We start from the raw sequence: 13,754 nt of genomic DNA on the forward strand, positions 1-13,754 counted from the left end.
TCCTGCTGTTGCTCTGCTGGACTGACCTGTTGCTTTGCTGCCAAGGAGAGGGGAAGGACTTTGCTGTTGAGCTGTGTCCCCTGTCTTGAAGGAATCTCCAAGGGCCTGAGAAGAGCTGGCTCCCTGTTTTGAAGTCCCAGGAACAAAAGGACTTCACCCCCAGCTTCCCTGAACTCTGCTGAGAGAGTTCTGTCCTTCCTAGAGGGCTTGATCCAGTTGTGGGGCCTCTGGAAGTTGTACCTGAGCTGGGAAGCTTGAAACTAAGCTTGAGTGACTTTTGAAACTGAAAAGTGTTGCATCACTCGCTTGCGGAGCGCATCCCCGACAGTGCGAGAAGTTTCCCGCCGCTACGGAGGTCGAGATCGTCGCAGCGCCTGACGCCGCTGCCAGAGACGTCGCATCCTTCGTTTGCGGGACGCACCAGACCGGTGCGGGAGAATCTAACATCGCTGCGAGTATCGTCGCAGAGCCTGTCGTCGCTGGGTGAGAACGCCGCACCGCTTGCTTGCGGACCGCATCACGTCGCTGCGAGTATCGTCGCAGAATCAACGCATCGAGGAGCTGCGAGAGAGAGGATCACCGCTGGACCGCGCATCGTCGCCCCGGAGATCGTCGCAGCCCCTCCGAGATCGTCGCATCGTGCCTTTGCGGAAACAGACTTCCTACGGAACCTACGCACCGGAATCCATTCAAGTGGCCTTCCTCCCCATACAGACCGGATTCGTCGCAACACGCCCGCTGCTGCAGCGGGGCTGTTGCATCGCCTCCCCAGGGTCTCAGGAGCAACGCATCGCTTGTTTTCCACTGTACCAGCTTCTGCTTTTGGAACTTTGTTGCAACTAAAGGTACTGTGAGTAAACGTGACGCAACTGTGAACTTTTCACGCATCAGTAGAGAATTCTATCGCAACATAGAGAATTCTAACGCAACCTTAAGAACTCTTTTTGAAACCATCTTCTTGAACTGTGTATGTTGGATTTTTGTCGTTTTGGTCTTGTGTAGTTTTAGATTAAAATACCTTTATTTTTCTAAACTGTTGTGGAGTCAGTTTGTGGTGTTTTCACTGTGTTACTGTGAGTGTTGGTACAAATACTTTACGCATTGCCTCTGGTTAGCCTAGACTGCTCGTGCCAAGCTACCTAGAGGGTGAGCAGGGGTTATCTCAGAGGGTTATCTCCTTGCCCTGACTAGAAGCAAGGGTCCCTATTTGGACAGTGGTACCTACCTCTGCCAACTAGAGACCCCCAGATCTAACAATTCACGTTTTGATTATTGATTGACACTAATTTAATAATTTTGAATCCGTAAGCTTTTTTTTAATAAAGCTTGGTGGTTTGAAAGCCTTCAAATTATCTTTCTTCCTTGAGGAGCCTAATATGCTTCACATTATTTAAATGTATTGCTGTGATTTCTCAGTGGAGGATTTCGATTAATCAGATAACGCTTTATAGTTTGCACGAAGAAAAGCGCTAGCAACTTGATTCACAAAGCATTGAATAACAAAGACTTACATGGTTAGTTATCCACATTTGATTTAGAGTTTGCTAGTGAAGGCCAGGGACATCGAGAGGAGCAGACAGTGCTCCCACAAGCTGTCGTATGCTCTCCCTAAGTATGCTACTGTTTATGGAATTGTGATCCCTCTTTCTGTAAGTTATGTAGGTCGGGAATGCAGACACACTGCAAACACTGAGAGAAGTGCTGTTATTACACCTAGAGATTTTAAATCTCATATGGGTGGAGACAGTGCTTAATTTGAGCTGGTAGTTTCCGGTGCTCAGCACCGCCACTTTATTGTTAGCACGGACCTTTAATTTGTCGACACTAGCACTTATGCTACATGGTGGCGCTGTTTGTATAAAATTGAGATGAGAAGAACAGCAATTGTTTATTAATTCAGTACACATCAATAACAAGTAATACCTGCTGCCCAGGCTATTTTTATAGCTTTGGGGGCTTGGAATAGGCTGAATTGTCACACTTGGATTGTGCTGGTGGATGCATGACATCACAACGCATGGTTTTACTCCGCATGCCATTACAACGCAGTTTTTACAACGCAAGTCGTTACAATGACTTGCGTTGGGGGGCGCTGGATAGTGGAATAGTTTAATTTTCTATTCCAACTCCAGTCCCCGTGGATAGTAGGGAAGGTGTTGGATAGAAAACGAAACTATTACCTATCCTACAGCGCCGTCCAGCGCAAGTCGTTGTAACGACTTGCGTTGTAATAGCTGCGTCGTAATGGTAGTGCGGAGTAAAAGTTGCGTTGTAAAGGATGTTCACCGTGCTGGTTAGCAGTAGTTGTGTAGGTACTGTTGTTGGAAACAACGACAGTGGCAATGGATGGTGCAAGCTGCAGATGCCTCCTGACTAGAGCCCTGGCGTTTATGTGTTTTACAGATTAAGCACTGGTTGGAGAATTACTCATTTTAGGAATTAACAAAACCGTCCCAGATTCTGCCTGAAACGTCAGCAACAAGCATAGGTTTCCAATTACACTCCTGTGAAAGATTTCTGGCTAAGCAATTACAACACTCTAATGTAACTGTGCATGGTGCCATCACATTTATGCAATGGAACTTTATTTTACACTTAATTTTTCTACACTAGGCAAATATTTTCTCCAAGGAGAAACCCCTTACGGTTCTAGTTGTTTCCAAACCTTCCTGCAAAACCCCCGCCTGGAATGCCCTTTCCCACACCCCTTGAGTAGGTTTTATACATGTGCATTATTACTCAAATAGGGGTAATATTGTGGAAGAGTAATTGGCTCCAGGATGCAATGTCACCTTCTGTGAATAACTTGCTCCCATTATTAAGCCATTGCATTTGTACACTGCACCTACATGTGTAAATGGCTTCATGAGTCAGCCTCAAAGACTTCTGTTTTAAATTCATAAATAAACTGGGGCTATTTGTGGCACCTTCCACAGGAAATGGGGTATAACAAGATGATATTACGCTTCCTTACCACCAATATAATAATTGTTTGCAACTGCAATTCTGGTTGCAAACGATTGACAAGCTACCAACTCCTCGTAGCAGGTAGTAACTGATTCTCAAGGGGAAGGAGTGCCTTTCAAACCATTTCCCCTTTGGAAATCTTGTTGACAGTGTCAGAAGACAGTGGCACGTACATCCATTCCGTGCAATCCCTTATATTTTCCTAAACGTGCAACATGATTTTTTATAAAAACCACACCAGTTTAGGAAACTTATCTACTTAAAAATCCTATTTGGGAATGTAAGCAAAGGCAAAAAGATGTTTGCTGTCCCTTGCAGGACAAATCAGAGTCCATTCGCAAACATCGGTGCACATTATGCAACCACTTTTTTTTAAATGGACGATTAGAACATTGCATGCCAAACCGCTGCACATAAATTAATTATTATTTTTACTGTAAAATTAGAGCATTTTTGCTCCTCCTTACCTACTGAGTTACACTGTTTGAGTGTTGTACGTCTCCACATTGCACAGAAAAGTTACTTTTAGGATGGGACATCGAGCATTTCCATGTGCTGATATGATGAATGATTGGCCAACTCTTATACTGGTTTACTAATAAAGAAAGTCGAACGTAAAGACTATTATTTTGTCAAAATGTAAAGATTTAGAATACTCTTTAGCATATTATGTTACATAATATAAGGGTAACTATTTCGTCAACATTACCCTACATCCCTTTTAATGAAAAATGTTAGTTTTATTGTCATCGTGAGAGTGTAATTAATTATTAGCACACACTGACCTCAAACCGAAATTTAAAAGAGGACTTCTGAGGGCACAGTATATAAGAGCGACTAAATAGCAACATTTTTACATTTATAATGCAGTACCTCCCTAACTAGTTCATGGACATGCATTTTTTTTTAAATTGAAGAACGCAAAAATAAAAAGTCAACAACATGTTCAGGGGAAGTACAACAGCGAAAAGTAGAGTTAGAAAAGTGGAGCTAAATAAGTGGATAAACTTGACTGGATCATGATTGTCTACTGAAATATCATTGACATATAGGAAATTACTGCCAATTCTCAGCAACTGTGGTAGCTGAACTGGCCTCTCCCCGCGGTCCGTCCGAATCTGACGCTGACCTGCACCATCCCGACTACCTCTGCCCTAGAGCAGGACTCAAGCTGCCGCAGACATGCACTTCGTATGAGAGGGCAGACATTCAGCATTTGTCTCCCCATGTTCCTGACCAGGTACTGCCCTGCTGCAGCTGCCTACATCCAGTGCCTCATACTGGCGCACTGCATCACGTGCTGATCGTCGGTAGGGGTGAAGCGCCCTCACTTGCACTGGGCTCCCTACATGTGGTACTGCAACTTCCCCTCCACCCAGCTTTGTTCCCTGATGGATACCCTTCGCCCGATGTAGGCTGGAGGTTTGCCTCAGCAGAGGCCAGCTTCACACAGGAGGACAGTGAATTTGGGTTTCATATGGTTCCTGCTGCTTGACTGTTTGGAACTCATCCACCATTCACCATCTACGGCGACGTGTGAGTGCCGCTAGGTGCAGCAGCTGGGGCACTACAACGCCACAACCCCCTGCAGTTCTCGCCTGCAATTAGCGACTGGAAGAGGCATGGCTGGGCCACCCCTCTTGGCCTGCGATTTGGACCTTTGGAGTCTTTTGGCAGTCACTACAGTACCTGCCTGGAGGTGTGCTGTTGGCCTTTCTTTTAAAATGTACTTTTTTATTTTTTTATTTGCTGCCCTTATTATTTTGTATCCTTTTTTGTCCTTGGAGTGTAGGCCTGAAATTAGGATTGATTCCACCTATTAACGTTTGAGAGCCCAACACTTCTCGCAAAGACTTATCCGGTCTTGGTCTGAAATTCTGTTTCTTTTCTTTTCTACTTGTTTATATATTCCAATTAAGTTAGTTGTTACTTGACTGTGTTTTAGCCGTTTTTCATAGCAAGGTATTGAATATGGTGAACAGGAAATATCCAGGTTCAAGGGTGCAAAACCCCCAAATGAAACTCGATCTTCCTCTATTATGAATTACATCATGGGCGTAATGGGGGCAATAGAAAAGCAGGTCATGAGTGTGGAGGAAACCTAACTACTTGCACTGAGGGAATCTCCGGGCCTGTTGTATCGAGCGAAGTGTCAACTCTAATGTCCAACCAAAGATCCCCATATAAGGCGTACACAGATGCAAACGAAAAAGACAACAATGCTTCTATACCTTCCTCACCGTGTTTTCCGGACACTCAGCCACCTATGAAACGCCTAAAAACAACTAGTTCTAGCGTGGGACATTTCATTTTGGAACATCTGGGAGGGGGGGGAACGTTGTATAAGGAAAACTATTTCACAGAGCTCTGTCACCATAAAAAAGTCAACTAGACCACAGCATAAAAACTCGCCCTCATTAACTCAGGATTACTCTGTACACGCTCTGGCAGATATGGTGTAGCTTTCATTTAGTGAACTTACTGAGAGACTAAAACACATGGAAAGTACTGTTTTAACTTGTGTAGATTTGCTATGGCAGGTATACTCACCACCTGACAGCAGCCCCTGACAGGGGCTAAACAACCCAGCACCTTGTTGATGCCACCAGACCCCGTTCAGGGTGTTGTGAGAGCCGTCAATCGCTATCAGTAGTAGCTGGTGCATCCACTGTTCCATTACCTAAAATCTCATCAACTAGCTGCAGGGTCAATCCAACTCCCATGCCTCAACAGGCTCATGATTTTCTTGACAACATATCTCCCTCAATTTGTGATCCTTCTGTTATCCCCTCTTCAGTTATAAATCTTAATAAAGAACCAACTCGCTATAAGAAAATCCGACTCCCTGGAACTTCCCCCAGGAGCGACACCATCCTGGTTATCTTAGGAAATGCTCCTACTCTTGCCAGGTCAACACATGATTCCTGGGACTCACTTAGAAATCAATCCTTAAATTGGCTAAATGCCAGGGTGGGACTGGGTGTAAGGAGGGTCAAATGGGTTGGCAAGGGACGTAAATCATTTCAGGGAGACTATGTGGGGTCATCTTTCAAAATTCCAAAACTTGTTGAAACAATACTAGATAGAGCTAGTTCATTACTTTTGAATTCTCACCAAATTGCAGTCTTACCACTTGGGTTCTTCCATCAAACTCCCGCCTCAAACCATGTATATCAACATTCAGCAAAATTCGACCTGGTGCAGCCTTCCACTCCATCATATAACATTCCAACTCACAATAGGTTTGACGGACTGTCTACACTCAATGGAGTGGATTGACTGATGGCCGCCAACCGGACTAGAGGGGATTATGGCGAACACTCACATAAATCTTCCAACTACAACTTGTGTGCTCTAGCAGACATAATGGTTGATAGAGGTCCTCCATTTCCAACGACCAGTGTTAACCAGGTTTTTGGAGCCACATTGAAGGATTCAACAAATGCTAACTTAACAATTTCTACCACCACCATTCTATTTTGGAATGTGGCGGGGTTACGCAGTAAGCGTAATATGGACAAGTGGTTAACTTTTGTGTTGAGATTCCAAATTGTCTATCTACAAGACACCTGGTCTGCTGAACCGATACATTTGAATGGTTTTAAAACATTTCATACTCCAGCCATTCCTTCGATATGTGGCAGGCCTAAAGGTGGTCTAAGTGCCTACATGTCAAATGAATTAGTCTCTCCAAAAATTGCAGTGATATCTCTTAAAGCGTATTACCAAATTATTTCTCTCCAGATCTCACAATCAACAATGTTGGAGATAATAATAAACTTTTATAATAATGCTTGTAATAGAGACATAATATCTGCTTTACTTCAATTAGATACTGACTTTGAGTCATTGCATTCAAATGACGGGAGAGAATTGATCATTTTATGGGCCGTTGACTTCAATCTTTGACTTTGTCCCCTACCCTCTAACAAGGTTTGTAGTCTGGCCAGTCCTGATAAAGGCAACATTACCCATTTTCTAAATACAAGCTAAGGGGACATACTCAATGAGCTGCTTTCTAAAGATGATTTGACTTTTTGTAATGAACTAAGTAACACCCCTGTCAAAGTGAAGTGCACATTTAATGGGAGAGGGGAGAACAGTGTAATTGATTACTTGATGTTTCCCAAATGTTATTCTGCAACGGTCTCTAACTTTGTTACACACAACATCGCAATTACTGATCATTCCCCCCTGTGCATTTATCTGAACACCAACCTCATTATCCAACAGTTAAAACATTGAAATCTCCCATTTAGATGGGTGTGCCCTGAGATGGTCTATAATAAATCCCAACAAATTCCTAGAACAACTAATTATGAATCAGAGCATTTGCTTAGATGAGTCTGCTGGGGCAAATAAAGTTATTGATGCATTTAATCAAATTACTAAGGGAATTAAAGAAGGGCCTACCTCCAATCGGAAACACGTAGGAAAGGCAAACTGTGGCTGGTTTGATTCTGCTTGCACTAGGACCCATAAGAGTTTAAAAGCAGTCTTATGCAAAGAACCCAGGAATATAAAGGAAGTAAAGGAGTATAGACATGCCTATGGGCTTGCCACTAAACTCCGTAAAAAAGGCTTGAGAGAGGAGGCTTGGTAAAATTTCCATGAGTCATGCTTTAAGAAAGACAATACAGCCTTCTGGCGCATTATTAATTCCTTGTTTCTAAGGCAATCAGACAGGCACTGAATCGAGATTGCTATAACAGAAGCCGAATGGCTAGCCCATTTTTCCAATGTTTATTTAAATCAAGAGGAGGGTAATAAAGCAACCTGTTTGTGGTGCCTATAATGAACTTTTTTATAATGGTACTTCCTCATGTCCGGACTTATCCCAATTTTACTCTAGATGAGGTTACTCTTGCCTTAAAACAAGTAAAAGCAGCAAAGCCAGAGGCATTCTGATTTGTATAGATTCAACCCAGACCTCTGGGGCCCCCTCCTGACACTCCTTTTTAGAGCTCGCAGGATTTTTAAATACCTAGCCAGAATCCCTTATATTGCCCATATATAAGAAAGGCGATTGCAATAGCCTCAGCTTCCATCTGAGGCTTGGGGGAGGCCTCAAGCCTCAGATGGAAGCTTGAGGCACCGACGGAAAGTGCGGGGCCTCCTATAACCTGAGGAGAGTCCAGATGAGGTGAGGTCTATTCCCCTACCATTAAGGAATTCACAATAGTCAAAGTGAGTCGGAGGGTGAAAGTCCATGGTTGCTACAGGTTGTACCGTATTCAACCAGTTTTTACTTTACTTCTCTGGTGATGGTGGTGATTTCTTTATTCCACTACTAGGAGTGCAACTATTATAAGAGCAGAGGCCCTGATGAATGCCAAGGGATTGAATACCCATTAGGCAGAAACATGTTGGCCCATTTATAGGCAGATATATGTTACTGTCTCTTTTGCACTGTTCTGGTTTTTTAATTAGGAGGCGTGTCTTGTCCGTAGAATAAAGTTGTCAGAAGGAGGGAATTCCATCCTATTTTAAGTCACTATTTTTCCTGTTGCACTTGTTTACTCTACCATCAAAAGATCAGTCATCATGGACGGTTTGTTTATGTTGGTGGACCAAATCCCAAAACAGCAATAAGTTGCGGTGTTGTTTGTCCCAATGATTAGGGGACCAGCCCTTTAAGCACCAGGGTTTGGCCAAATTATAGGACTGATCATTGAGTCTTTTTGATGGAAACCCTATACCAATTGTTTTGGACTGGTTAGCCATTTACAAATAACTCGTGATGGACCGGTCTCTTCTATGCATGTAGTGTTCACCTTTCTTTACTCTTGCTTTCAGAAATACGCTGTCTATGTGATACATACACTCTGAGATCCTGAGGACTCGGTCGTGACAGTGCAGCTCTAATATTTAGCTGGTAGACCCCCTGTGTTTGGTGTGTTGTACATTTATAAGGCCAAGCATAGGACCACTGGTTTGTATGGGTCTGAGCTGTGGGGCTAAGTTAATGTCGAGTCATTACAGTTAGTAGAAAATGCCTACCTAAGGAATCTTCTTGCCCTTCCGAAATGTTGCTCCACCTTTATTTGGCACTCTGAACTGGGCATTCCCTACTTATCAGATTTGATAAAGATACAGTCTGTCCTACTCTGGCATAAGATCTGGTCATCTGATCTCAACTGAGCAATTGTAAATGCTTTAGATCTGCATCTGACCTAAAAAATCCCTGGCTAATGTACGTCCCTCATTTTTGTCTGATATTGGTCACCCTGAGTACTTTGTCCACCCAGAGACTCTGAAAATTATCTCCAGGAAACCATTAAAGTTAGAGTGCATATCATTGCTAGAGGAATCGAGGTTGTCAACTGAGTTAACAAAACCTTCTGTAATCAAGAATCAATGGATTCTGACTACACACGGTATGCAACCTTATTTAGAAAAGGTATTAAATGCGCAGCATAGATTTGTATTGACTAGCTTATGGCTGGACATTTTTCACCGCCTAACCAGCTTTCCCACTATAAATAACTGGTCACATGAATTAGTGAACTGCCCCTGTGATAATGCATCTAGGCAGAATATCATGCACATTGTTTTCTTCTGTAAGTTGTATTCATATTTGGTGACCTGTCTTATTAAGCCATTGTTAAGGGCTTTAAGATTTGTGCAATAGGCTATCTTTACTTGCATTCTCTTCCAAACGTGTACACATGTATTGTCTTGTCCCGGTTTTTATGGTCTGTTATTAGTCGGAGGGAGTTACTATAGACATAATATTGTTAGAAGGAATATGTATCTGTCTGTTTTATCTGAACCACACTTGTTTTTATGTCTTGCTTCATCTCTTATTTTGTTCTTGAATACTGTACATTTTTGTTGTTATTAGGATTCACCTTGTGATATTGAATAAAGCTTATTTTCGATTCGATTTTCGAACTGGCCTGTGGAATATGGGGATTACTATAGAATCTGGGCTCTGCTGCAGGGAGCAAAAAACAGTATCTTAACACAAATGTATTTGTATTCAATAAGTGAAGGACTAAATCAAGAGCAAAAGATAGGTGAATCTATCAAGCGTCGAAATACAATGACCTGGGAGGAGCAAATCGCTTCACTCAAGATAATTCAAAGCAATGCCTCTCTAAAACCTCTTCTCAATACACACCATTCTGCAAGTACAGAAATACACAAAAAGAGACATTTCAATCAGTAAACGAGAACCCCAAACTATAATTCCGAATTAACAGGCTGTTCTCTCTATAGTTAATGTTGTTTACTCATAGTAGCATGCCAATAAGAGAATAGCTGAAAGAGCTCGGTGATGATAGTTTTCGTTAATTTGTCATTTTGATGAATATCTAAAACGAAGAAAGTCATCCTGATGAACACAGATTCAAGAAACTTTATTTCAGAAAAGAGACAACATACATCTTGCACACAGAAACATTTGCCAAGACTGGTTCCACAAACACATTTTGTCAGAACGACTTTCTTTAGGTTTATTTTTTGTATAAAGCACATACAACTCAAATTTGTGAGCCAGAGTGGGTGGGATATGAGCATTTCATCAATGGGTCTGTGCGGGCCAGTTTCCCAAAAACTGGAATTGAAAGATTCCAATTCACCTGGTCTTGTTGAATAGTGATGGCACTACTAGCATCTGCCACTGTTCTCGTTGAGTACAAGCAGCACTACCGACATTGCTATGTGCCCTCCTCTCAAAGCACCCGGATAAAGATAGACACTGCCAAGGAGAAAGGGCCAGCATGGATCATTGAGGTGAAAGGCTGTCTCGAAGCCCCACTTTCAGGACCTGTGTTAGTACGGCAGCATTGTTTAGGCGGCCACACTCCTAATGCCATGTATTTATATTTTAGAATATCTCCACTATGTTTCAGTTCTACAAATGGGAAGTCGGGAAAGAGTTTTACTTTTGCTACCTTTGCAAATCTATAAGCATTAAGTAAGCTGTGTTTATCAAAACTCCTACAATCGCCACCCACTCTAACTTTCTTACAGAAAGCATTTCATTGTGCTCCCCACTTCGCCGAAACTGCCTGAGCCCTGGGCCATTAGGTTAAGGTGAAATAATGTCTCACTTGGTGGCAGAGCCTCATCCACCCTCTGGTATCTGCTAACATCATGCCGTATTGAAGGTAGTGATCGCAAAGACTGATGGCCATTTGCTTGAGAACCTAGAATGAAATGTCAGAAATCATAGAAGTTATATTCTTATCATTCCAATTCCAATATTAAGATGCAGCAAATGTAATCTGATCCACAATATATAACATAGTGGTTCTGATTTTGCATCTATAATCAGTATCAAATTCATGTCTACAGTCAATGAACCTGACTGAATCACAAAATAAAAGATATATTCTATTAAATTCTAATGAAAATGCAACATTGTGCACATGTGGCACTGTTTTAAGACAGGATGAATGTCAGAAACGAAAGAGCAAAAAAGCCATATAGACATTAGAAAACCACCCTGATTGTGTGCTAGAACATATTAAGAATACAGCAGTCTGACAAAACCTGACTATTCGTCTAAGGGAGTGTCCCTTCGTGAGTAGCTTTCAAATCAAAATTCCAGATCACCATTAATTCTAACACATTAAACATTCCAATTTATAGACGATTTCCTAGCTGCAAACCACTATTGAAAGCATTGTGCACATAATTTTTTAAATACTTGGATTCGGTAACTTTGAAAAAGTCCAAAAAAAACAACACAGTATTTCAATGATCAGTTTCAGTGTATGCAAAAAAAATCCTTTCTCAGGCCAACGATTTGATATACAAAGTCTGGTTGTGCGTGATCTTTCTTACTGCTTCGCTGCTATTCTGAAAACTACTGGTGGCTTCAATCAGTCCAGTTGCTCATAGGCAGGGTTGCACATTAGTAAACGAATCCCTAAGCCCCATCATCTGACCAAGTGTGAGGTTCCCTCTTGCTCTACCTGCCATTCCCAGCATTGCAGTACTTTTGCTCACCGAAGGTCAGGCAGGTGGATATGTGTGATGAGCGTTCATAGCAGGACTTGTCAATTGGCCTTCCACCACACCCACGAAGTCCTTCAGTCAGTTGGCAGAATGCAGTCTAGCCAACCTTTCACGAAAACTCTTAAGGCATTTGAGCCCAGATGTCTCTAAGAAAGGGGCATCTAAGCAAATTAATCCTCTCGTTGGCATTGTCTGTACTTCAGCAACATCCCAGCCTGAATCAGCACCTAGCCAAATTGTCTCAAAGACTATATCAACAAACCGATAAATTAAACAAAAGCAATTATTCCACAAAACATTTTGGGTTATTTTCCCATCATAGCCGAGTGAGTTTATTCGTTTTCAAGCACTGAAATCCTACTTTCTTATTCCTGATACATTAAACATCTAACCATTGCTAAGCCTCCATCCATCCTGCAGTCCATTCATACACCTGATTTTAGGAGACAGGTTTGTACATTTTCTTATCATGAAGTCTGATTCAGCATACACAGCACAACCTACCGCTTGTGGACGATGGATGGACGTTGTACTACCTGTTTAACCGCATGCGCGCTAGCGGTTTTCCCGCTGCGCGCTGAGTTTTTAAAAAACCCGCGGTTCATGACGAGCTCAGCTCGTCATGAGCATACGAGAGGCGTAACTCATGACGAGCTGAGCTCGTCATCCACCTTGAAGGGGTTAAATTTACCTGCTTTGGCAAAAAGAAACCAACAATCAACTACCATGTAAATAAAAACGTATTACATTCTATATTCCTTCATCTCCTGCACTTATACTAAACTGTGTGTTATAGCACTTGTTCAAATGAGTCCATCGCTTGTCACCATGCTACTGCCAATAATCCTGTCCCAACTTATTCTGTGCCTCACACTTCCTAATAACTCCGACTTAAATGGCCAACCTCAGTAACCACTATTATTCTACAACAAAAAACATACCTTCCCACTGGCTAATTAACAACTCTTCACTGCACTTTATGCCATGAACGAAAACCTATATGGTTCCTTAATAACACTCCTACTCCTACAGTCTTAAACATTGAATTTGCTTCATTTTCAAAGACACCCCTTAACAACAGCCAAGGTTGAGAACTGGGTACCCTTCTCAATAAGATGATCACAACCATCCCCACTTCCACACAAGCCACTGTTTCTCCTTTGATACTACTTTAATCAGTCATAGTCGCCTTCAAAGTGAACATTATATCTAAAGCCTCCAGCATGAATGAAAACATCTTTGATGAACTTCCTACATGGCTCAATCCATTACCACTATTTATTTCTATCTTTCTTCTTTGTGATATTTTGACACTCAAATGTCAACCACGGCTCAGATTTTTTCACAACTTCACTTGGATCTCTTGCTAACACTGTCCACATTACTGAGGGAAACCTCTAGACCTCATACATGCACCAGATACATACTTCAAACCCACTATTATCACAGTCACATCTGACCATGAATTAATATACATCATTCAACATTTCTTCAGTGCTCCTTCCCCATCGTAACCAAAAGGAAACACCCCCTCAAACTGCCTTCCAGTATTCCAGCACCCTATGTGCAATGCCCTCTCTCTAGTCCAATATAGCACGTCATTCGATAATTTTAATAGAATTGTGAAATAAGCCTATAATACACTATGGGGCATATGTATGAAAGTTTGGTTTTGCGATTCTCAACTAGCGAATTTTAGAGAATCGCTATTTGAGAATTGCAAAACAAGATGTATGTAGGATTAGCAAAATAATTTGCGAATCCTACATATTCCTTAATTGCGAATCGCAAAGTGCGATTCACAATTAAGGAAACCCTCC

General features: G+C 42.0%; 2 protein-coding genes across 5 annotated transcripts in view; one reads left to right on the forward strand and one right to left on the reverse strand.

The window, feature by feature from the left end:
- The window catches only part of LOC144822660 (uncharacterized), a 422,286-nt gene that overhangs the window by 383,627 nt on the left and 24,905 nt on the right, over nucleotides 1-13,754 (forward strand). The gene's annotated exons all lie outside the window — the stretch shown is intronic.
- Nucleotides 1-13,754, reverse strand: part of HECW2 (HECT, C2 and WW domain containing E3 ubiquitin protein ligase 2) — a 1,154,081-nt gene that overhangs the window by 356,127 nt on the left and 784,200 nt on the right. For 3 of the 4 annotated variants that reach the window (XM_078680420.1, XM_078680424.1, XM_078680423.1), the window contains one exon: nucleotides 11,025-11,120. The exons of the other annotated variant lie outside the window; for it this stretch is intronic. In XM_078680420.1, the coding sequence (XP_078536546.1) occupies nucleotides 11,025-11,120 (96 nt within the window). The remainder of the gene's footprint in view (nucleotides 1-11,024; nucleotides 11,121-13,754) is intronic. 4 annotated transcript variants of the gene reach the window in all.

Source organism: Lissotriton helveticus, chromosome 3_1 (genome assembly GCF_964261635.1).
Source record: "Lissotriton helveticus chromosome 3_1, aLisHel1.1, whole genome shotgun sequence".
Lineage (NCBI taxonomy): Eukaryota > Metazoa > Chordata > Amphibia > Caudata > Salamandridae > Lissotriton > Lissotriton helveticus.